Source organism: Callorhinus ursinus, unplaced genomic scaffold (genome assembly GCF_003265705.2).
Source record: "Callorhinus ursinus isolate GAN/ISIS: 27379988/994484 unplaced genomic scaffold, GSC_fseal_2.0 scaffold117, whole genome shotgun sequence".
Classification (NCBI taxonomy): Eukaryota; Metazoa; Chordata; class Mammalia; order Carnivora; family Otariidae; genus Callorhinus; species Callorhinus ursinus.
This window is the reverse complement of record NW_027397179.1, coordinates 1,020,922-1,046,139: the sequence shown is the minus strand read 5'-3', so window position 1 is coordinate 1,046,139 and position 25,218 is coordinate 1,020,922. Positions and strand designations below refer to the sequence as shown.

The window sequence follows — 25,218 nt, the reverse complement described above, 5'->3', positions numbered from 1 at the left end:
CTGTGACCAAGCGTTGCTATCTCTGGTACCCGACCCCGCGCAGAGTCTCCAAACCCAGCAGATCCCTGCAGTGCGTTCCTGCACCGCTCCTCCCCGGGAAGGAAGGGGAGTCTCCCCGGATCTGCCGCTTGTTGGGTCCCTGCTGGAGGAGCCGTGCCCCGACTGGGCCGCGGGTCACAGTCTATGGCAACCCCGAGCTGAGAGCCCGCGACTCTGCTCCGTCTCTGCAGCCGGCTTCCCCGCTCCGATACCTGGGAGCTCTGGCGCACTCAGGCACCCCCGGTCTCTCTGTGACCCCGAGGGTCCTGAGACCACACTGTCCCGGGAGGATTCCACCCCCCGCTTAGCCACTGCAGCGACGTCCCTCCACGGAGCCAACTTCTAAAAGGTCCGATTTTGTGCTCCGCGGCTCTAGCACTTGCCAGAAGCGGCCGGCGGAGGCCCCTCCCCCGCCGTCTATCCTCCCGAATATCGCCTCGGATTCACTTCTCCGCACGTCCTACCTTCCAGAAAGTGGTCACTTTTCTGTTCAGAGAGTTGTTGCTACTCTCTTCTTCGGTCTCCTGTTGAGTTCGTAGGTGTTCAGAATGGTTTGATCCCTATTCAGCTGAATTCCTGAGACCAGACGAAATCTAGGTCTCCTACTCCTCCGCCATCTTGCTCCGCCCCCCGGACTAGGGAACTTTTAAAAGTACTGATGCCCTGGTTGGTTCTGTTGATCCTACTCAAAAATGTGAGGGGAAATACCTGTGTTCTAGCCATCTACTGGAGTTAAGAAAAGGAAGAAAAACAAACTGTAAGCCATATAGCAGAATGGTCTGAAATCTAATCACGTGACATACAGGAGGAACTTAAAATGTTAAGTTATGAATAAGCAAGAGAGCTTAAGTTCAATTTGCTCTGTGTACACTAGGAGAGTCCACTGAAGGAAGTGACTATTTATCCGAAGTGGTTTCCATGGAGAAAGACGGGACGCCTTCTGCACACTGGGTTGACAGAAAACTGACTTATCAGAAGGAATTTGGGCCTGTAGCCAATAAAGGAATGTGAGTAGGGAGAGGGCCAGAAAGAGGGAGTGTGCTATTCTTTAGTTCTCTCCACCTGCAGGAGCCTCCAAAAAATGAGCCTTGGGCACAACAATTCCCTGGAGTCGGGGAAAGGAATGTCTGGTTTTGATTTCATCAAAGCCTGTCACCATAGGGGCTGCCTGTCACCAGTCAACATCAGGATACTTCTGGGCAGCATGCTGGGCTCAGGAAATTGCCTACTCCCACCTTTCCTTCCATAAGTGGTCCCATAGCCAAAGCAACCCAGCTCATGATCAAAGGAGGCAGCTCTTTTGCCTTAACATTGTCTCTGGGACCCAAGGTCATGACAGTGAGGGTGATATATGGTCATTTTGATTATCCACCACCAGGTAGGGCTGGGCGTCTCAGACCGTCTGTGAACTTTGTACCCAGGAGGTGAGGTCCACAGGACTGAGGGGCTTCCTTATATGCAGACAAAAGCTATGTGGAAAGTGGTCTCTAGGACACGGCCCAGGGAGGCACCACTGTTCATTAGGGCACTAAACAGGGTGGTCAGCCTTTTTTGCCTTTCTCCATCTCCAGAGGAGGTCATGGCTCTCCAATGTTCTCACAAACTTTTTTCCTCCTACCCTCTCCCTGGAGACACTTGGCTTTTGTAATCAACAGCAGTGCCTTTGGCTTCCTGATACTTTTGTTCTCAGTTCTGTTTTGTCTTGTTCTTGGAGTAAGAAGTCACAGAGAGACGGTTTCCCAGCTTAAACGCATGGGTAGGGCACAGAGGCATCAAAATGCACAGAAAAGAGACACACTAAAAAATTTAATAAATGATGACTTATATCACCTGCTAACAAAACAGTAGGGAGATATTAATTTCCAGGGCATTCCTAGATGATAAATTACTGCAGCCCCTGTTAGCCCCAGCTCCTTCAGTTGCAAGAAAGGGGGAGATAGAGGGAGCTCCCAACTCTAACGGGTACCCCCAAGGAAGAGAACCCGAGAACTGGTCCCAGCAAAGTGCTGTGACGAGCAGGTTGAATTAGTTAAGTCTTAGCGCTGCAAGGTTGGCAGAGAAGCAGGCTTTAGGGAAATGCTGTCTTTTTTTTTTTTTTTTTTTAGATTTTATTTATTTATTTGACGGAGAGAGACACAGCAAGAGAGGGAACACAAGCAGGGGGAGTGGGAGAGGGAGAAGCAGACTTCCCACGGAGCAGGGAGCCCGATGAGGGGATCGATCTCGGGATTCCAGGACCATGACCCAAGCCAAAGGCAGATGCTTAACAACTGAGCCACCCGGGCGCCCCTAGGGAAATGCTGTCTTTACCAGGTGGGTTAATTAAAAAACTCCAACTTACAGATGAATCGTGCCAAGGAGAAAAACTCCAAGTTAAATCAAACACTGAACACCTGAAATTGGATGTGACTCTTTCTTTGGTGATTGGGAATAGATTTCAGTCAGGCTTTGAATAAATACTTTATCTTGTACACATTTTTATTAATTTAAATACAAAACAAAATAAAACATGTGGCGGAGATACTGGTGGCATAAAAACAAGTTTACAACAATGTCTTCAGGGATAATGCAGTGTGCCTTAAGAACCACTTTTCAATTAAAAGCCATACTTACATATGGTTAAAGATAAAATCAAACAACACAAAAGATCACTCATCAATTGTAAAATCTCCCTCCTGCCCAAGACCACAGTTACCTGACACCATTTCCAAAATAAACTACTGTTAGGAATTTCTCCTGTGTCAAAGCATATTCTCTGCATCTGGAAACATACTTCCCTTCTTCCCCTGATGTTTTATGCAAATAAGTCTGCATACCCTGCCTCAAAATGGTGTCTTATTAACCTAATTATACTGAATGATTTCAAGTTGGATGAGGATAAATCCATCAGGGAGCTTGATGATTACTGTCATTTGATTTCAAATACTCAGAGGCAAACAGGAATGCACCTTCTCTTCTGAGGAGTTTGTGGGGAAATATTACAAAAGGAGGCACGAGATCCTTCGTTAACACAAAGGCTCGGGTGTCCCAAACTCAAAAGTCAAAGCAACTTATGTGTAAATATCAGGATGCTGTTTGGACTTACCTGTATTTGCTGGTTGTATATTTCTATTAGAACGGTTTCTAGGGCCCCAGGGTGGCTTAGTCGTTAAGCGTCTGCCTTCGGCTCTGGTCATGATCCCAAGGTCCTGGGATCGAGCCCCACATCGGGCTCCCTGCTCAGCGGGAAGCCTGCTTCTCCCTCTCCCACTCCCCCTGCTTGTGTTCCCTCTCTCGCTGTGTCTCTCTCTGTCAAATAAATAAATAAAATCTAAAAAAAAAAAGAAAAGAAGTTTCAATTCCAAGGCTTTTCCAAAAGTGGCTTATAGTGCCATAAGGTCCCACATATACCCTCAAGAATGACTGCGTTACTAAAAACCTCATCAGGAGCAGGAGACATTGTTGGAGATAATAGTATCAATAATAGCAATTAATGTTTATTTAGCACTGACTATGAGCCGGGCACTGTTATTGGAGCTCATGTGTTTTATTTCATTTAATCCAAATCCCAAGAAAGTGAGTATTATTATCATAGCCAGAGAGAGACTTTTTAAAATGGAAACGATCAAGATCACACAATAAATAGCATCCAAGTTTTAAAGCTAGGCAGTGAGACTAGATCCTAAACTCTTAATTCCTCTGGTATATCTTTCTTTTAACACATTCTCAAGTGCCTGTGATCTGCCAGACATGATGCCAAGTTTTGGGGCACAGAGGTAAATAGTAACTGCCCTCCAGATTGTTGTGGCTATGAAAAGGAACAATGAATGCAAAAGGATTGGGGTTTTTTGTAATTTTCTTTTTTTGTAATTTTAATTTTTTTCCGGTTTCATTGAGACATAACTTACATATAACATTGTATAAATTTCAGGTGCACAATGCAATGATTTGATACCTGTCCATTTTGAGAAATGATTATCACAATAAGTTTAGATAAACATTCATCACCTCAGTAGAGGCTTTTGTGCTATTGTGAGAGCCAGCTTTCAAGACGGCCCCCAAGGATCCCTATCCCCTGATATTCAACCCTTGTAGAGTGACCTCTCATTATGAGCAGGGCACCAGCAGGATATTGTAGAATGGTGGTGTGTGATTTCCAAGACTAGGTAATAAAAGACATGTGCCTTGCTTTCTTGAATCACCCGCTCCCATGGAAGTCACCCAGCTGTCATGTCATGAGGACATGAGCGGCCCTTTGGAGAGGTCCACATGGCGAGGAACTGAAGCCTCCTGCCAACAGCCAAGGGACAGAGCCATCCTGGAAGAAGAATTTCCAGCCCTATCAAATCTTCAGATGAATAAGCCAATATTTTGAGTGCACCCTCAGTGGAGACTCTAGGACCGAAACACCTAGCTAAGCTACAGCAATTATGAAATAAGAAATATTTATAGTTATTTTAAGCTAGTAAGTTCCGGGATACTTTGTTTTATAGCAATAATAACTAATTCAGCTGTGCTTGTCACGCTTGTCACGTTTGGTTCTCAATTATTATTATCACTACCACATCGCTACTATTATTATTCACCACCACATCGGTGCCTTGTTATAGAAAACAAATTCTATCCATTGAACTGTTTTCTGCCCCTGCTGAATTAAGCTGGCGGTCAAGGGGGAAAGTGCCCACTGGAGTTTTTGAAATGACTGGAATCATTTCGGCAAATACCATGTATTAGTTTGCCAGGGCTGCTGTAACAAAATATCACAGAATGGATCAATTAAACAATAGAAAATTATTTTTGCACAGTTCTGGAGGCGAGAAGTCCAAGATCAAGGTGTCAGCAGAGTCGGTTTCCCCTGAGGCCCGTGTCCTTGGCTTGCGGATGACTGCCTTCTTACCGTGTCCTCTTGTGGTCTTTCCTCTAAGGGGGGGGGGAGGTCTGTGTCCTAACTCTTCCTCTCATAAAGACACAAGTTCTGGTGGATTAGGTCCTGTCCATATGACATCATTTTACTTTAATTTCCTCTTTAAAGGCCCTATCTTCAAACATAGTTGCATTTGGAAAGACTAGGGATTAGGACCCCAACATACAAATTTTGAGGGGACAGAATTCAGCCCATTAGAATATTCAACTTGAAAAAGTCAGCAATGTAATTTATATTATAGACTGGCCTAATTTTTCACTTAAGTGACTAACCACTTTTTTTTATCATGAAAAACCAAGTTCTCTCAAGAAGCCTGAAGTGTTGGGGCGCCTGGGTGGCTCAGTTGGTTAAGCGACTGCCTTCGGCTCAGGTCATGATCCCGGAGTCCAGGGATCGAGTCCCTCATCGGGCTCCCTGCTCGGCGGGGAGTCTGCTTCTCCCTCTGACCCTACTCCCTCTTGTGCTCTCTCTCTCACTCCCTCTCTCAAATAAATAAGATAAAAATCTTAAAAAAAAAAAAAAAAGAAGAGAAGCCTGAAGTGTTGTGCAGCCAGCTTGGTTAACAGAATTCAGCTGCTTCCAATACTTGATTTTTCTCATCCTCGGAGAATGAAATCAATGGTGAATTAGGGAGTATATTCTATACCTACCTAATCTCCATGCAGCACTGAATAAGGAAAAAATACTTTCTAGGGCTGAATGCAGCTGAAGAGTGAATGGAAACTTATCTTCCAGTCGAGATCACTGTCATCCAAGCTGAAAACTCAGTGTTTGAGCCTCTGAGAGACACTACACTCATTGACTTTGTATCTGAGAGAGCACTTAATATGACGATCACTAGAGGGGGGCATATTGAACATGAATAGCAAAATCACTTGATGCAGCTTCCATATACTTGTCCTTGGAGTCTCCTTCCTCATCAATGAAGTAGAAATAATATTCAGAATCTGGACATCAATTACAAGGCATAGATTTGGGTTTTTTTCCTCCCACCAAACATTTCTGTGAAACCAGCAGGGTGTCCTGCAATTCAACTCAATTCTGATGCTATCTACCTGGAAATAGAATCAGATCCCACAGACTCTTGGTCCCCCAAGACTGCCCCTTCAGATGCCTCAAGTCCAGGTTGTCACCTGTGCTTCTGACTGACTGGCTCTAAATCAGAGGTTCCCATGACCCCCTCTTTGGGTTTGATTCATTTGCTAGAGGCCCAGAGAATTCAGGAAGCCAGTTTACTCACTAGGTTGCAGGTTTATTATAAAAGGATATATAACTTAGGAACAGCCAGATGGAAGAAATGTATCAGGTGAGGCATGGGGGAAGGACACGGAGCTTCCAAGTCCTCGAGGAGCACACCAGTCCCCAAATCTCCACATGTTCACCAACCTGGAAGCTCTCTGAATTCCATCTTTTTGGGTTTTTATAGAGGCTTCAATACAGAAGCATGATTGATTAAATCATTGCCTATTGGTGAGTGAACTCAATCTCCCACCCTTCCCCTCCCCAGAAGGCAGGGGTGAGACTGAAAATTTCAACCCTCTAACAACATGATTGGCTTCACAGGCAAACAGCCCCCATCCTTAGGTGCTTTCCAAAAGTCACCCCATTAACATAACACAAGACACCTTTATTGCTTTCACAACTTGGAAAATACCAAAGGTTTCAAGAGCTCTGTGCCAGAAAGAGGAACAAGGATTTATATTTCTTATTATAAATCACAACATCATATACACTCAAGAGGAATGATCTTGGGATTGAGCGAGGTTGTGCTCAATAAATGGTAGCTCTTGCTCCACATTAAAAGTTCTGGAATAGGGGAGATAGTATCTCAGACTCTCTTTTCATCCCCTGGTCCCTGCTGTATAGGTTGTGTTTCTAGAAGTTGCCATAGTGCAGTCTTAGGAAAAGGAAAGCCTTGAGGGTAACCTTAGGTGGGGGGCCAGCTTATGGTGGCTCATAATCACACCCATGTTTCAGCCTCACTAATCTAATCCTGAGGCCATTGTGACCTTCCAAGTACTGCCAAGGAGGCAACCGTATTACCTTACATCCTAGGTACCCCTGGTACCTAGCACAGGATCTGGTATATTAGAAATGGTTAATGAACTTTTGTTTATTTGGCTAATGGTTGATAAACATTTTAGTATTTGTTATTGTATAAACGAGCAAACCAGCACACATTTTATCACATTTCATATTCACTCTTTCTACATCCTATGGTTTGACACCCACCAACTAGAACAGGCACCCTACTGTGGAGCATGGGCTCCTTGCTCAGTGAGCTTGAAGGTTTGTTAAGCAATAGCAGTTATATGTCAATCAGATTTCATCTCTGTCCTGTTCCATTTTGGCCTTTTTAAAGGATTATATAGAAGCACTTCTCTACCCCTCAGCTAAAGCACTGGCCAAATTGAGCTAGGAGGAAGGAAGAAGCAAGCGTAGTGTATGATTCTTTACCTAGGAGTAAAATGAAGAAAATATGGATCCACCTCGTCAAAGCAAGATCGGATATTGTTAACCTTGAAATAAAACTGTCAGTTATTTGGGGGATGAGGGAATGGGGAAAATGGGTAAAGGAGAGTGGGAAGTACAGGCCTCTAGTTATGGAAGAAATAAGTCACAGGGATGAAAGTTACAACATAGGGAATATAGTCAATGGTATTGTAATAGTGGCGTACAGTGCCAGATCGTGCGATGAGCACAGCATAACAAACAGAGTTTTTGAATCACTATGTCTTACCCTTGAAACTAATATAACACTGGTCATCAACTGTCCTTCAATAAAAAATAAATAAAAAGTATAAAAATATTAAAAAGAAAGAAAAAAACTCAGTTATTTAACTAGTGAAATGGGTTTATTCAGGAATAGCAGAGAATTGTAATTCACAAAAGAAGATGTGGCAAGTCTGGAGAACAAAGCAGAGGACTGCTCTTTTACAGAGGAAAGGTGGGCTGGGGGCTGGAAATGGTTATTAGAAACAAAAAGCCCATCAGAGTAAACTAGCATAGTGGCTTTTCGTTAGCTGAGGTGGGACTGTCACTTGCTGGCTGGGCTGTTGGTGAGGGAGGAGAGCATCTTCCTTCCTCCTGTGGCGGTAGCGAAGCATCCCCTTCTTCCTGCTGGGAACAGAAGGTAGGTCTCTTCCTGTTGGGTCCGCACAGGACTCCAAGAAGTGGTAGGCAGGAGAGGTCCCCTTTCTGGTCTCCAGACTCCATTCTAGTGAGGTTTCTCTTTATTAATTTTCAAAATATTGAATAGCCTGTGGACTAGAATAAGGTTGTGCAGGTACTCACCATGACCATGAGTGAGTGGCACCTGCAGAGGTCTGACAGACCCCAGGATCCACCAGGCACTTGTGCATTTCATGTGAAATCCACACTGACGTGTTCAGGACCCACACAGCGTTGATGGCCTGCATTTCCACAGTCTGCCCATGACATAGACACAGGGACCTGTGTCCCTGCTTTCTCAAGACCGGAAGCTTTATTGAAGAAAACATTGGAGAAAAGTCCTGTGGACAGCGGCTTTGTGCTCCAGCCCTCTGAGGTCCTGCCTCATCATATTATATTAAACTCTGCTTGTCCAAATGCTGAGTCGCCTCTCCCTCTTGTTCTTCCGCTCTTTCTAAATTCATCTTGACAACTCTTTGGTGTCTGGACCAACAGCCTCCTGTGAGAACCCCAGGTTTGTCTCCTCTTGATGCTGAAGTTCTCTCTCTGGAGCAGCAAATGAATCCCAACCAGAACTCAGCTCAGCCCAAGGGGTCTCCCTTTGCTCAGCTGATCTGTCTTTTTAAGTTTCACAGCCCAAGATCAACGCTGTGTGGGTCCTGAACCAATACGAGATTGGTCAGGCGATGTAAATATGCTTCTCACAATGATTTCATGTCAGTGGCAGAGTCTGGCCTATTTCTCTCTCTTTCTGTTTGTACAGCCACCTCCCCTGCCCTTATTAGTAGTAGTAGCAGTAATCCGGCTTCCTAATACTAATCCAGGGGGCGCCTGGGTGGCTCTGTCGGCTGAGCATCTGACTCTTGTTCTCAGCTCAGGTCTTGATCCCAGGGTCTTGAGTTCAAGCCCTGTGTTGGGCTCTATGCTGGGTGGAACCTACTTAAACAAACAAACAAAACAACAACAGCAACAAAACTACTACTGATCTGGATTTGGGGTCAAGTCAGCAGTTCTTGCTGGCATTAGGAAATAGTTCAGTTCTCCCCAACTGCCTTTCCCAGAATTATTTGACATTTTCGTTCTGCCCAGTCCTCGGGTCTCCTTTCGGTGTCTTTTCAGCCTCTGGATGATTCTCCAGGCTTGTTACGTGGGATTGCACTCTGATTCTTTTCTGTCCATATTCTTCCCTCTCACGTCCTTATCCCCCAGCTGCCCTGAATCCAATCTGCCTGTCTCCTGTGCAGATCAGGTGGCTCCAAGGTGAATTACTACTGAACAACCTACTGTGTGTGCCGTACCCTCCTGCCTGCTTTCTGATGACCTGGAGACTCCTATCTTCCTCAATAGGGCCTTCATCTATGTGGTCCCCCTGCCATCAGCAAGCACTACCTCCCCAGGTCCCCTTGTATGATCATCCTTACTGATGAGGACTCTCCCCAACCAAACCCAGCTTTTAAAGCCTCATTGCCTTGATACCATGCCTCTTTGAACATTCTGATGGCAAAGTCTAAATTCCGAGTAAAGAATCTTGCCAGATTTCTCTCTCAAATGAGGTCTCCAGGCCAAAGAGAGTCCTGACTGTAGGACACCTGGCTTTAAAAACAAGATGCACTGTTGACTTTTGTTCTTCCTTTACTTGTGTTGGGCAGCTCTAATCATCACTCTCCTGCACGGGGCCATCCATGAACAGGGCACTCCGAGGCATGCTTTTCATGTGAGTCCCATGGGTAAATCTCACTGTGTCATTACGGAGTATTGTCTCAATTTTGTGATTGAGGAACCCAGTGCTGAGATCATGTGATGCTTTGTTTTTTGCTCTTCCTCCCAGAGAACCTAACCATTTTGTAAACTTTTCCTCAAATCCTAGAGCTGCTGGTTCCCATTCCGGAAATTAGTCCCTGTAACTTGGGTCTACGTAAGGAATGTAGGACAAGGTGCACATCAGGACAAAATGAGATATTTTCCTGACCCCCTTTTTTGGGGCATTCCATCAGTTACACAGATTCTGTTTTCTCTTCTGCAGAAATGGCACAGTGTGTGCCACAAACTGATGGGCCCGTTTCTGGTTCTTTGGGTGTAGGATAGGAGGCTAGGAGGCAGAAGAGGGTAACCACTATAGGAAGAGATCAACGGGCCAGTTGTGTGTGGCAAAAGGAGGTGCTGACACCCAGCAAGGACAGTGGTACACATGCGCGCACACGCACACACACACACACACACACGTGGCTAGCGCACACACACGCGTGGCTAGCACACACACACGTGGCTAGCACACACACACACATGGCTAGCGCACACACACACACACACACACACACGTGGCTAGCACTGAATGAGAGGCAGTGGAAGAACAAGCAGGGCTGACTTGCTTATACTCAGGGAAATGTGCAGATGGAGCCCTGCCCTGGGCCTTGTCGTATGGTCTTCTCTCCAGGTATTTCTCTGGGAGGCCATGCAGTGAGGGAGGTGAGGCAGCCTAGGCACAGGATGCAAGGGTGTGAGGACAGGGATCCCTCATGCTCACCGGACAGCTAACTACCCACTGACCATGGAGTCCGACCCCACAGTGTGATATCTTCATTTGGATGATTGGTCTCACCGGGTGGCCCCTCCACACCCCCAATTCCCAAGTCTGACATTTACCTGCTTCCACCCAAGCATTCCCCAGGACATGGTAAGGGTTTGCTTATTCATTCTTAGGACCCAAATCCACAGCATCTTCCTTGCTCAGAGCTGGCTTACTCTACCTTTGATAAGGAGGAAGGTGGATTTTCTGGAGAAAGTCAAACTCACATTGACGTGACCTAGCCCCCACAAAAAGAGGTCATATTTTTAATGTGGGAAACAAATATGACCTTAGTATTTTGCTAAAAGGAATTTCGATATTTTTACTGACCACAACTAATTGAATTCAAGAAAAGGACTGGACTTGGTGGGAAGACAGGAATGGGCTGGTAAGGCCCAGAGGCTCCAGCTCATCTGCAGGGTGTACATCCCCTCCAGTATTAGGGAGCTGACTTGTACACAGTAAAACCCTACCTTGGTACAGCCAAAGGTAGGGATGGAGACTTTGGATCCCCTGGGGAGAAGTGCTCAAGTCCAGAGTCTTGGCAGAGTTAGCGAGGATCCCTCCAAAGCGCCTTTCCTCCAGTGGTACTATTGGCCCCCTAGTATGTTCTAGGCCCTGAGGAAATGTACTTTGTGTGTGTGGACCGCTTAAACAGCCACAGAAATTAAGTGAGGAGGTAACAGATGAACCAGAGATAAGAGCCAAATGGAAGGAATGATAAATGGTGCCAGGAACTGCTGGGGCTGAACCTCACCCAGCTTAGTGTCTCAGCATCATGGGAGCTGCACCTTCTTATTTAATCAGGAACTGCAGATTCCTGAGGTTTAAACTTGAGAATAAGCTTCATGTAGCACAGAGGACATCAGATGGTTGACACTGAGGTTCTCTTTATTTCTGACCATGTCTTTACAACCATCCATGCAGGGATAACGCCCACATCTACCGCCCAAACCCAAATCTCCCTCTAGAAATTCAGATTCATATTTCTAACGCTCTAAGATGCATCTCCCCAGAGATCCTATTAACTCCCAGGTCAACATCCTCTCCTCCCAACAATCACCTTTCCTTTTCCTGCTCACATTGGGCAGATTTTCTCAAACTGTGGTTTCTGTGCTCCTTTAAGATACACTTACACCTGGGCTTCAGTGTCCAGTATGTGTCTCCAGCTAGGCAGGCATGTAACAGGGGCACAGAATGGGCTCTGGGTCATAGAAGGTCCTGTCGCCGCAGTGAGGGCAGGGGTTGGCACTGAACCAGACCATGCCTGGCCGCCCCAACTCCTGCAGCATCTGCTTCAGCCTGGCGTGCAGATGGGCAAGTCTGCCCAGGTGGAGGGTGCCATGGACATCCTCGTAACTCTCCAGGGGGGCCGGATACAGCACGTGACTCAGCTTGCTCAGCCCAATGGTGTGGCGCAGCAGGTTCTCCAGCACGGCCATGGAGATGGGGTTTCCACAGAAGCTGAAGGTTGTGAGCTGGGAGCAGCGGCCCAGGGCAGGCAGGATGACAGTGAACTGGGAGTCCATGATCCCACACTCATCCAAGTCCAGGTCCTGGAGGGTGGCGGAGGCTCTCTCTATCAGAACTCGGAGAGGCCCAGGACTCATATTGGTCAGGTTGACCCCGCTGAGACCCAGGTCCTTCAGCTGACTGACGTTCAGGTGCTGGGACAGATGTGTCAAGTCAGATTCCGAAAGCAGGCAATTAGTTATTGACAGGGTCTCCAAGGGGGTCTTCAGGCACCTGGGGAGAGACAAAGCAGTAAGTTCGGGGGGGAACGGATGTGACAGGCAGAGGGACATGGGGATGACCTGGGCCTTGAGGAAAGAGAAGCCCATTCCACCCAGACCCAGGGCATTACAGATGAAGGTCAAGCCCCAGGATGCTGCCTGGGGAAAAAAAAAAAGGACTCAAATCCATCCAAGTTTCAGGGGAGTCCTTTCTGCATTACTCATTTGCTGGATGACTCGGTCAAGTCAATGAAAGCTCAAATGCCCCCTTTGCTGTCAAACGCAGCACAGCATGCCCCTCGGAGGTGCTGTGAGCATGAATCCATCCAACAATGTGATGCACTCAGAGGGCAGCCTGGCCCCACGTCTCCAAAAAAGGAAAGGAATCAGTGAAGTTTAGTACTGGGAGACAGGACTAGAAATGCTTTCAACTCGGGCTTCCTTCTGGCTGCTTCTACCACCCCAGTCAACGGTACCTGTTTCCGATGAGGCTAATGGGAGATGTGCACAAAGAGCTCATCTGGGCAAGGCCTGGCAACATGTAGCCTGCAGGGCCTAACTTGGATCACTGTATCATCCATGTACCAGCTATCACTTTCCACAAGTCTTCACTCCTGCTCCCTCCCTTTCATGCGCACCCCCACCCCCAGACACTCCCTCTCTACTGCCTTATGTGGAACCCAGAGTAACCCTTTACAGACAGGGATTTGGAGGCAGGTTTGGAGAGAGAGGCTCCGGTTGACAAAGCTGCCAAGCACAGAACTTGTGATCTGAAACCTCACAGCGGATACACTTTCCCTTCATCAATGCCCTCAAGTTTAGTTATTTTTGATCATCATAATGTAGGCATCGCTTTCTCAGGGAGAATTCCCAAAGCCACCCTGGCCTGCCCCAATGCCCCCCTTATATAGATTCCTAACCAGAATCCCCTTCGAATAGCATCTATCCTAGTTCATACCTCCAACCTTTATCTGGGAGACTATGTGACAACATGCGTGGAGACAGAGCAGGGACAGTGTGTGGACCTTCTAGTGACTCATGATACACTCTGGCGCTGTCGACGGCGGGCACCTGGCAGATGCCCATTATTGTTCACTGAAAGAAAAAAGGGCTTATGCTCATCCGCCGAGAAACCTCACCATCCCTCACCTGAGCACCTGGTCCAGGCGGTCTTTGAGGAAGGAGATCGAGTCCAAATAGAGCTCCTCAAGGTGGTGCAGCCTGAGGAACTGAGCAGTGAACTGGCTGACGCACTGCTCCTCCTTCACCGGGGTGCTGTGGGAAGACATGTGGATGTGCGAGAGGAGGAGCCTGCGCAGATTGCCCATCTGACCCAGGTGAGGAGCAAACTTCCCCAGGATGGACAGTTTCCAGGTGCAATTCACTTCCAAATCCTGGATAGAGTCCAGCTGTATGATTTTCAGGATCTTCATGATGTTCTGCATGGACACTGCGAAAATCTTCAGCTTCTTACAGCACAGGTGCAGCAGACCCTTCCTCTGCTGGACTTTCTGGATGAGGTAGGCGAGGGACTCGTCAAGGGTACCTTCCTTGAGGCAAAGGTCTATCAGCACCTCCACAGGAGCCAAGGGTGGCTTGGGCCCTGGCTTGCAACCCTCCACTTTTCGCCTCTTCCTCATGGGTGGGGCCACCTCTGGCTCCAACAGGGAGTATATACTGGCCCTGGTCCCAGACCACACGGTCCAGAAGTCCTGATGAGCATTCTTCCGTAAATCTAGCACCTGCAGTTTCCACCTCCTGAAGGGAAGATGGGAGACAGACTGAGATGCTTTCAGCTCAGTGGGGAGTAAGACAGAATCTAGGCAAGGCCCAGACGCCTGACCTGCACTTTTACTCCACACCCTGGATGTCAGTGGCTCGCTCCTTGGGCTACTGGGATCCTTCTTGGTCCCACTTGCAGTACCTTTAGGTGCTACCAGGAGGAAGCGGGCAACACGTTCCTTTTAGTCACCCTCTGCATCTCAATCAGCCCGACATGTCCACAGCCTGTTCCCAGAGTGACCCCAGAGATGGCCCCAAGGCTGCTCTGAGCTTCCTCACAGAAGCCTCTGGCCCGCCCTGTGGCCCTGTAGTTTCCCTGACCCCAGCTGTATCTTGCTTGGATCCCCAGGGCCCTCCCAGGCTACAGGATCACCCTCACCTGGGGCGAACCTCCTGGGAAAGCAGGACATCAAGTCCATCCAGCGCAGCTTGGAAGGTCTCCTGGTGAGGCTGCTGCTCCTTCATCAGGGCCCCCAGAGGGAGGCAGACGAAGGGCCAGGCCTGCACCATCGCCTTCAGGGTCTCGCTGTGCCTCCCAGCGAAGGCCGCCATGAACAGCGGTGGGAAGAGCTCCATGGGCAGCATCTCCAGAGCGGCGATGGCCAAGGCCTGGTCCCTCAGCAGGCTCTGACCTGCCAGGTCCAGGAGTCTGGGTGGAGCCGGCATGCTCATCCTAATGAATCTGCTCCGAAAAGAATCCTGGCGAAATATTCAGGGAACAAGGCTCAGTGCTAGCAACCCCATTATCCCTCCACCCTTGAGAGGAACCAACTCAAGGCCAAAGTCACCGTTCTGGCAATAGTTGGGGAGCCCTCCATTTACGCCAATTCCGTTCTCTGCTGGGTGGCCACAAAGCCACAGCTTTGCCCCTGCTGGCACCAGAATGTGCATCTTACCAGGCCCCGATGGGGGAGTAAGATCACCACTGCTCCCATCCCATATCCAGCGAGTGCCACATTTAATTCTAGCCCCACCGCAGAGTTAGTACCCAGGAGCCTGAACACCGACCCCATCCATTTCAGGGAGAAGTTGCTGATTGTCCCCTGAATATTGAACATATAGAGGAATAAGGAATGTCACGTGGCCCAGAATGAGCTCCTTCCCAGATCTAACAAATAGACCCAGATGTGAAAGATTAAGGAACACCTGAACAATGAGTAACATTACATCATTTAAAAATTTTTCAACTGTAAAAGTAGCAGAACGGTATTCTACAGCCTGTGGAAGCTGGGGATGAAAAAAATATAAACTATTTCAAGACGATTTTATTACATGTCTCTCCTACGAATATGAGAATTACTATTTTATTTAGGGGAACACAGAGCTCACATTCAGAACAAGACCTCCACTTTTAAAAATATTCCATGAAATATTTTTTTTCCTATGGAATATTTTTTAAGCTTTTAGTTTATTATTTTTCTAAAAAAGCTTTAGTAAAATCACAAAATAAGTTATATGAACTATAATTACTGAACACAAACTAAATATTTGAAATGTCATAAAAAATTCCAACTAATTAGAGGTCTTTCATTTCCAAAAAAAAAAAATCTATCTGGTTAAGAAATATCGTAAACGTCTATAAAATGGCATACAGCAAAGCAGAAATCAAAATGTTTGAGATTAAGGCAAAACTGCATTTTGAGGCAAAAGCAAAGCCTGCTCATTCATACTGCATGGCTGAGGGCAGTATGATGGCAGCGTCCCAAGCTCAGGGCTCCTGCCTCACCAGAAGGGGGACATGGTGCAGGGAGCAATCTGCTCAGACCTCAGGGTCTCTCCTCTCTCTCCTCAGAAGCAATATTATCCTTTCTGGCTACACCTCCCTTTTTCAGATCCTAGCTCAAATTTCCAACTGAAAGCCCAATGTTATTATCACTGGATCGCCATCCAGTTAATCCAGATTGGGTTTTTGACTTTCGCCAGACAACTGACTGAATCATATGCCCCATTCATGAAAGAAAAAGAAAAGAAAACCAACCTGGAGGTATACTTGAGGGAGTTTTGGCCACATCAGTATAACTCAAACGTTCAAGTTAAGACAGCTTTACGCAGACAGTGGTGTTATCCCAAAAGGGAAAGGAAATAAACAAAATAAAATTCCAGAATATCAAATAGTCACTTATACTTTATGTTACCTAAAACTGCAAAGCATGTGTGCATTCACAGAAGAACAGATGTACAACTGAGGGATGGCTGGTCTTCCAGATTTTGAGGGTCAAGGCTTCCCTGAAGGAAGTTAGGTCAAAATTACAACCAGGAATTGGCCAAGAAAAGGGAGGGGTGGGGTGTTTGTAATGGGACCACAGGAAATACCCAAGACTAGGAAAAATACACCTTGTCTGAGGACTTCAAAGGCTTTTATGGATCCTTTGAACCCAAGGGCAGGGAAGAGATCTCCTCTTCTTCCCAGGAGGTAAAAGGGATTTCCTCCTAGAAGGCTGGGATCAGCTCAGCAAAATGGCTGGAGAAGATTCAAAGTAGGAATCTGGGCTGCGGAGAGGTCCAAACCGTACTGGCAACCAAACCCAGGACGTGACTAGTCCAATTCTGACAGCCACTGAGGGTGAGAGCCATGAGCTCTTTGTGGTCTTAGAGGCAGCAAGAAAAATAAGCATGAACTAAATTTATATATCCTTGTCATCAAGGAGCTGCCATCAGAGGACCTCCTCTTTAGCCTCAAGTACCCCCTTCCACATCCTGACCTTTCAAAGGCCGATCAGGTCTAGGCATTTCCCAGGGGCCTTGGCCCCAAATGTGCTCTCCAAAGGCCCCTTCCGAAGTATATTGACAACTGCTGTTTCCTCATTCCTAGGAAACAACTAATATAAATACAGCTCCAAAAAGCCCCTTCTGGCCCTATCTGTACACTTTTTAATTACTCCCATTCTTCTGGGACAGTGCCATTAGGAACAGGAATAAAACTTTTTCCCTCTCTCCATATTAAGCTCGGTACGCAAATACCAACCCTTTTCCCTCACAAAATTTGAAGCTATATTTGACATTTAAGGATCTGCCAAATTTAGGGACGATTCCCATGCTGGGCTGGATCACACATGTGTGGTTCTGACATTTTGGAACACACAGAGAGAGAACCTCTCCACACAAAGAATTCTCCAGGCTATTCTTTACCCCTTGCATTGTGATGCCCAAACAATTCTATACCACTGGCGAGGAGATTGGGATTCTCTGAAGGATGTTCTCCACTTTAGTAACTTCATGGAGACTGCTTTCTCCAAATTTCTACCACCCATATCAGCAGGCTTTCTGTCAAACAGGGTTAAATTGTAATGTGCTCTATGGGCATTTTAGCCCCCAGGCAATCCCCATTATCAATCAGCTATAGGAGACTGAGATTAGTAACAAAGATAATCATAAACGTCCCTGATTACTGAGCAGTCACTGGGCCCGGAAATGGTGCTCTGGAACTTTTCATCCAGTGCGTCCAATAACCTTTGCAGGAAAGTTAAAGGTCCCTGTTAATTTTATTTTTAGCCCGGTGAATCCAGACCCTACTCCCCGCAGGGAGTAATTGGTAGACACCTTCAGGCAAGGGGCTTGGATGGATTTGCCCCACCAAGTGGTTGGACAATCTCAATGTTAAAGACATCTGACTGACAGACTTTCCCTGGACCTCGGGGAAACAGGAAAGCTGCCTAAGTCCAAGCTTGGGAAGGGTTTAAGGGATCCAAGTGTCTAGGACATCCAAGGAGGTCTTCAGATCTAAATAATGTGTAGTATGAGCCAAACACTCTTCCCTTGTGAGGCAAGGCACACTCCTCTGTCCACCTCCATGCAGAGCCTTTGGATCAGGGAACACACTGCGGGGCTGGAAGCAGGAGCACCAGGAACACATCTGTATAAGGGGCTATCCTTCCTGCCCAGGATCAGGACTGGCTTAGGACAAGTCCCAGGGCCAAGGCATGAATTTGAAGCATGTTTCTATTGCACCCTGGTCACCTTTTCTCATGGTCTTCATTTGCTACATAGGCCAGAGCAGCCCCTGAGCTCATTAGAGTGGGTGTCCTGCCCCCACCTTTTCCATTCACAGAATTCCAACTAGGATCCCAGAACATCTGCCTTATTGGGGCCTTTAGAATGTTTCTGTGCTTCTGCCCTGTGCCAAGTGGGCAGCACTCTGTGTCCCTGGAATGTCAGCCCACCTCTCTTGGAGCCTGGGGTGTGGCCACGATGCTGGGGAACACCTTTCCATTGGATCAACAGAAATCAAGGAATTCTCTCCAATTCTACTGAGCATTATATTGGAGAACATGACAAGCCACAAGGTGCAGAAAGAAAATAAGCCCATCTGTTTTTCTAGCTCTAAGGGGCTCCAGGAATGCCAGAGGAAGACCCTTCCTGAGTTCCAGAGAAAAGACCCCAACTCTGCTGGTCTTGAGGAGCAGCAGGCTCATGAGAAGCTGGGAGCCCAGTCCTGATGCAGCAGCCCCACCTCGGGCTCTCCCGAGGCAGCCCCTGGACACGCGAGATGCCACGTGGTATCCATTACGTCTCTGAAATTTCCCTCTGGTGTCACATCTCTTCTTACCCTGAAATATTTTGCCCTCTGTGCCTTTTTTAAAAATTGAAGGTCTCTCTTGGATCTCCCTGCCCCTTCCTGTACTCAACAAGATCTGGTTTCACTTCAGATCCAGTAACATCTAGACCTAAACAAGAGATTGTCCCTCTTTCTTCCTCACCAATGAGGACCTGCCTGATGTCCAGGTCACTCTAGATCCAGCCCGTTATTCCTGGGGCAGTGCTTCTGGAGGCTTGGTGGGGGAAGAGAAGGCTGAGGACTCACTCCAAGCTGGTGGCAGGTGGAGGAACTGAACCGGGAATGGCCCAGAGCATCCAATGTGGGGCCCAGAATGAAGGAGGAAATGACAGCACAGCAGGCGACCGGGTCTTCTGGCTCCCACCGAGCTGTGTCCCTTAAAGGTGGAGACTTGTGTCTGAGACCACCTGGGGGCACTGAGGGCACTGTGGGCCTGTGTGAGGTGCCAGTGGCTGTGCATGTGTGTGTGTGTGTGTGTGTGTGTGTGTATCTGTGTATGTGTGTGCATGTTTCCCTCTAGCCCAAGGGCACAGAATCAGACCAATGGAGAGCCTGGGGGAGAGAAAGTGGCAAGGACTAATCCTGGACACAAAGGTGACAAAGAGATTTAGAGAGGAGAGGGCTCCAGCCTTGGCATTCAGCCCTGGAGAGGGATGCTCCTTGGGATTTTGCTCTTTGGCCTCCTTCCTTTTCACAGTCTCATCAGACTAAGAACTGTGCTCTTGAAGAGAAAGAGAATGGGGTCTGGTACTGTGTCCCTGTCATCCAAATGACCTTCAAATCTTTAACTCTAAGCCATAATGCCATGGTGGCTCAGAGCAAAACCAGATGTATCAGGTTATCAGGTACTTTCCACCGGGGTTTGTTCCACTGGAGCGGGAGCAATGATCCTCAGGGTTCCAGGAACACTGACCTCACACTCGGTGGGAAAAACCCCCTATGCCCTAAGATGAGGGCTGACAGGAGGTGGAATGTTCACAGGAATGTCTCCAGACCACCTGACCCCTTCCCCCCATATCCAGGTACACTTTCTATTCTTAATCCTTGATTTACTCAGAAACATTTACTGAGTGCCACAGACCTTGCATTCTATTGAGTAAGCAAATGAAAAAGCAGCAAGCTGAAAAATAAATTAATCAGAGGTTGACTTTGCTTTGCATGGTAGAGCCGAGCCATAAAAATGACCCTGCAAGATGAAACTATGCGAAGCCATCTTAAGAATCCATAGGTAAAGTTATGGTTTTTCTGCGGCCATTCAAGACTGTTTTTTGCCAACCATTAAGAATTCTCTTCCTATTGGTGATAAACATGTTGAGAAATGAATAAAATAGTAAAACTACTATTTATTAGTATGTTGATTTTAAACACTGAAAATTAAACCATTTCTCTGCAAAAAATGTATCAAGAGTAGTTTTAACCTTGCTTACAGTCCTTCTCATATACTTCTCATATAACTTTTGGTAAAGAGTGAGCATCTTTTCTATGCCCTGGCGAACTGTCATGCTGCTTTCTAAGTTTGGACAGACTTCCAACATTTTACCATGTTTTCAATGTCATGACATATTTTCAAGAGAGTTCCTTTAGTGTGAAGACTTCTGCCAGAATCACTTCCTCTGAGACATCTTCATTCTTTTTTTCACACTCCCTTCACACTTCTCGGGGAGATGGGGAATGCAAACATGAAGCTGAATTCAGAATCACAATGATGAATAAAAAGAATTCCTCGTGTTTGGTAGAACATAAGTTACCAAAGCAGTTCACTTTTCTAGCCTCTAGTTTCTCTCTTAAAACATGAAATGTCATTAGCAGGGGGCTAAGATTGATATTTCCTTTCCACGTACGTACACTAGCTGAGGCTCAAGAGGGTGAGTCACTTGCACCCATGTCACAGAGCAGGCCATGGGAGGGGGGCACAGGAATGAGGCACCTGGCTGCTGGTCCAGGGCTTTCTATGGCTGTCACTTGTGCCAGCCTGATGGGAATGTGCCTAGAGGAAGTCATCTGAAAATGGAAACATTCCACTCTCTATGTGAGTCAGCAGTGGACAAGGTCAGAGAACAGGAGTCTCCACTTAGGCATCACCCATGACAGTCCAGAGGGTCAGCAGGTCTTTACTCTGCTGAGGTCTGTGGGCCCTGCCAGGTATCCAGAAGGATGGGCTGGGGAGGGGTACAATATTCCCAGGAAGAAATCAGAAAGGCCTGAGGTCTTGAGGCACCTCAGCTCAACAGCTATGTCTCCCCAGTGAAGCAGGCTCAGGACAATTCCTGGGAGGACATATCTCCCCACCCTGCATATCTTTGGCTGTATCAAGTAAGAAAATTTGCTGATGGGGTATCACTCATAGGACCTGAGGAGCACAGGTGCACATGCAGGCCCATCCCACATGTGGGGCAGTGGATAAGAAGGGGAGCCCAGGGCAGCACAGGGGCCACAGGAGGCTGAGCTCTGGGACATCTCCACCATGGCCTGGTCATGCTCTGGTCATCCTCCTTGCTCTCTGCACAGGTGAGGGACACTAAGGACGGGAACTTCTGGCAGCCCAGGGCTGACCCTTTCCTCCCTCTGCTCCAAACTCCTCTGAAGTCATGGCTTTCACCTTGACCTCTCCTCTTTGCATGTCCTCTTCCTTCAAGGTCCTGGGCCCAGTCTGTCCTGACACAGACACCCTTGGGGTCTGTGGCTATGGGACAGAAGGTCATCATTTCCTGCTCTGGAGGCAGCAGTGATTCTGGAGGTTATAGTTAGGTGCCCCAGTATCAAGAACACTCATGTGCTGCCTGACGCTCCCAATGCACAAGGTTGTCCTGGGACCTCCGTCCATTCTCCGGCTCCAAGTCAGGCCACATGGCCTCACTGACCTCTTTGGGCTTTAGCCGGAGGACTAGCTGGGCACTATTCTTGTTCTCTTTCAAGGAGTATCCCTTACCCTCAGGGGTCTGAGCCCACAGGGAAGTGACAAAAACCTTCCTAGGCTCACTCACTCTGCCCCTGCTTGACACCAAACAGGAGTCAAGTGTCTGGGGTCTGTAGCCAGCCTTACTCCTCCACTCCAAGCAGAGGTTCTAAACACAACTATGGCTTTGGGAAATAGGGTCCCCAACACACTAGAGCTGCTTCTTATAAAAAAGCAACAGGACAGGGGCGCCTGGGTAGCTCAGTCAGTTAAGCATCTGCCTTTGGCTCAGGTCGTGATCTCAGCGTCCTGGGTTCGATCCCCCACTGGGCTCCCTGCTCAGCGGGGAGTCTGCTTCTCCCTCTCCCTCCGTCCTTCCCCTCCCCCCTTGTGCTTTCTCTCTCTAATAAATAAAATCTTTAAAAAAAAATCAACAGGACAAATGCTCCATTGGGGAAATGACTAGAAAGCATAAAGGTTGCTCCTGCATCTTCCTCCCCTCCTGAGCATCCTCAGGATGCAAATTCCATCCAGCACCTTGATGACAAGAACAACCGGAACAACAGGGTTTCTTGACACACCTGAGCCAGTTCAGGGGACCAGCTTACCTGAAGATGTCTTCCGTCCACTCTGGTCCAGCTCAGACTGGCCTCAGGTCGTCCAAATACTTGGTTTCCCCGGTCTCCTATCCTCTCAGTCACCTGCGTCTACCCAAGTCTGAGAGCAAGAACCAAAATGCTCCACAGAAGCAAAGAGGCTGTGTGTTAGCACGTGTATTTAGCAAGCCAGGGGCTCCTATGAAAATCTCTGCGAACACTGCTGAGAAAAATGGAAAACCGGAGACCTGACCCTGCCCGTTCACCGGGAATCTCCTCTAATCTCCAAATCTGACCAAGAATTTCCCATGGGCTGAACCAGAGGACAACTGGAGTGACAGACCCTGTGCTCCGTCAAAAGCGACCCTTCCTTCGAGGACACGGCCCACGTTCCCGCCCCTGCCTCTGCCCCCCACCCCATACCCCGGCACCTCCTGAGGGGCCAGATTCCTAGAGCAGCCACCCCATTTCAAGTGCACACCCGTCCAACCAGTGAGATCAAACAAAAAACGCAGACGCCCGAGTTCGATGAATTGTTACGTCTGACATTCATAAGCGCGGCCGCTCTTACGGAGCAGGTGGCCTGGGCTGCCCTAAGCCAGAGCACACCGTTTGGTCTTCACTCCGACCCTCTGTTGTGATAACTCACTTTTCAGAAGGCAAACAGAAGTGGGAGTTGGGGGGAGGGCGGTTTACCAGTGATTAGTCCAAGGTCACCCCGCAAGAAAGAGGAGGATCCAGGGTTTGAACTTACGCTTTCTCCAGACCGCGCACCCGCCACGTGGTCTCCGCGGCACCGAGCCTGGAGGGAAAGGAAGCCCGCTGCCTCAGCAAGCCGCCCTGCACTCGCCCCCCCGGAAACAGCCTTATGTGACCAATCCTGGTTTCTCTTTCCTTCAGGGCGAAATCTCACGAGATCCTAGGATCACGAGCGGGGTTGTCCAGGGAATCCAGAAGGGGTATGTTTTAATAGGCTGGGCGGGGACTCGGCGATGGGGAGGGGCGGTGCCTGTTGGCCACGCCCACCTGACTGTGCCAGGTGCCGGAGTGAGGGGCATGAGAGTGGGGGTCGGGGATGGGGAGGATAAGGGTGGGGTTAATGGGGGTATGGAGGGTGGGATGGGGTAAGGGAGGTGGGGAATGGGGGATGGGCTGGGGTGGAATGAGGGAGCGATGGAGAAGGAGAGGGACGAGCCCCCCTACCACCCTCCCCTCCGGGCCTATGCTTGGGGACCTATTTCTCTCTGTGGGGTGTGGGGTGCCGGAACCCTGAGTGAGGCTTCTAGCCCCACTCCCACCTCCCTTGTCTAGAAAAGATGTCCTTACCCTTGGGCTGTACAATGCTCCCTACTCCCTGGACTTTACCACTTAGGTAACCTCTGGGGGAGAGAAGACCCCTGTCAGGATTTGATTAGATTGTCCTCTTTCCAGAGCGTGCTTTCCTCAGTTGCCCCCTTGGATTTGGCTTTCCAGAGCTTTTTCAGAAGCCAGATTCCTGCGTTCGCTCTACTCCCCTCCCCCAACGCTCAGATAACTTCAGCTTTCACAAGTCCTAAATGCGGGGCTTCCCCCCTTTCACCAACAAATACCTTTTGACAAAGTCAGGACTAGACCGAAGGCTGAAAATGTGGGCGGACTGTCGTGAGGAGGCAGCAGGTCAAGGATGCTGAGGAGAGATGGAGAGGCACTCACCACAGCCTGGTGTTCAGCTTCTCCCAGAGCTGTGCCTGCACCCTTGCGATTTTGTGTCCCTGGCCACCAGGGGGCACTGGGGATCTGGAAGCCCGAATGTTTGCAAGGCCTGTGTCAGGTTTGGACATCTGCTTCCTGCCAGTACGTTTGCGGGGAGAAAAGTAAGGCTTCTGGAGAGATGGCAAGACCCAGATGGATGAGGATTCTTTCCTGGTGAAGAGAAGAGAGAGGGGCTACGAGCAAAGCAGAGGTCGACTGTACTTCAATTAAAAAAAAAAAAAATGCAAGGGGGGAGGGCCCATGCCTCCTTCAAGCTGGCCTGAGGGACTATATTCTGCCTCCTCAAACTCTGAGACTGTGTTTTTCTGGAGGGGGAGGTGGGGACTGGGTCTGGCATTGTGTCCTTGTTATGCAAGTGGTCCTAAATCTGTTACCACAGGCCATAGGAAGGTCGTGGGGGCTGAGAGTAACAGGGCAGTAAAGCCTGGGTAGTTTTCCTGGATCTACTTTGCCATTCCCCCAATATCCCCAAGCCTGGGAGCTATTTCGGCCACACAGACAAATGAATGTATGAATACATAGGTACATACCAATGAGGCCACTGCGTTGATCCCCAGTTGACCTATGATCATCACCTAGAACAGAGCTAGCTAAAAACTCAATTTTTTTCTGCTCGGATCTGGAGACACTCAGCCTCTCCTTCCCTCTGGTCTTCTGGATTCATTCAAGGAACATTTGTCCTTGAGTGGTGCTGATGCAACCCTCAAGCAGATATACTCAGTCTTTGGCTCATAGAGTTTAGGGTGAAAACTAAAAAGCAAACAAATAACAACCCAAAACAAGAAGCTATTGTTTTAAAGTGGCAAGTTGTAACTAACTCTGAAGAAAACAAAGGGGCTGATAAGGAAAGTTAGGCTGGCAGGCTCCCCCTGGTTGCTCAGGATCCTTGTCTGAGGCCTGAGCAGGAAGCAACCTTGGGAGCTTAAGAGGATCCTGGACAAAGGGTTCTGAGCATAGGGAAGGACTGAGCAAATCCTAATAGAGTAAAGTGCTTGGCCAACTTGAGAACAGAAAGAAAAAGACTGTCTCAGAGGGGTGGGTGATGACAGCAGCAGAGGGGGGCAGTGGATGCATCGGTCAGACTTGAAATGAAAAGGTGATCCCTTTGAAATTGCCCATGCTTATTTCCATAATCTGATTGCTGTTTTCAGACTGACTGCAATTGATACACTAAAAGGATGATGTCTATAATATTTTAAAGCAAAATGCGGGTCACATGATTGAT

At 48.1% G+C, this 25,218-nt stretch overlaps 1 protein-coding gene across 10 annotated transcripts; it reads right to left on the bottom strand.

Annotated features, from left to right (window-relative positions):
• Positions 1-11,549: 11,549 nt before the first annotated feature.
• Positions 11,550-24,823, bottom strand: PRAME (PRAME nuclear receptor transcriptional regulator). Of its 10 annotated transcripts, none has more exons than XM_025857224.2 (8): positions 24,524-24,823; positions 23,831-24,143; positions 22,996-23,043; positions 22,254-22,461; positions 16,173-16,236; positions 14,574-14,893; positions 13,562-14,170; positions 11,550-12,425 (listed from the first exon to the last, which is right to left on the bottom strand). In XM_025857224.2, exons 5-8 carry the CDS (start codon positions 16,203-16,205, stop codon positions 11,849-11,851), a joined length of 1,539 nt encoding a protein of 512 aa, XP_025713009.1. In that variant the 5' UTR covers positions 16,206-16,236; positions 22,254-22,461; positions 22,996-23,043; positions 23,831-24,143; positions 24,524-24,823; the 3' UTR covers positions 11,550-11,848. The 10 variants fall into 10 exon arrangements, with proteins under 10 accessions (XP_025713009.1, XP_025713011.1, XP_073745855.1 ...); XM_025857226.2 differs by having other exon boundaries at positions 22,254-22,383; XM_073889754.1 differs by having other exon boundaries at positions 22,254-22,362.
• Positions 24,824-25,218: the final 395 nt, after the last annotated feature.

What these genes read in the sequence shown, in the direction of transcription:
- PRAME (XM_025857224.2), bottom strand. Translation starts at nt 16,205, where the DNA reads ATGTGGCCAAAACTCCCTCAAGTATACCTCCAG. An exon ending in TCCCTCAAGTATACCTCCAG is followed by an intron (nt 14,894 to 16,172) that starts GTTGGTTTTCTT and finishes ATATTTCGCCAG; the next exon opens with GATTCTTTTCGGAGCAGATT. An exon ending in TCCCAGGAGGTTCGCCCCAG is followed by an intron (nt 14,171 to 14,573) that starts GTGAGGGTGATC and finishes TCTTCCCTTCAG; the next exon opens with GAGGTGGAAACTGCAGGTGC.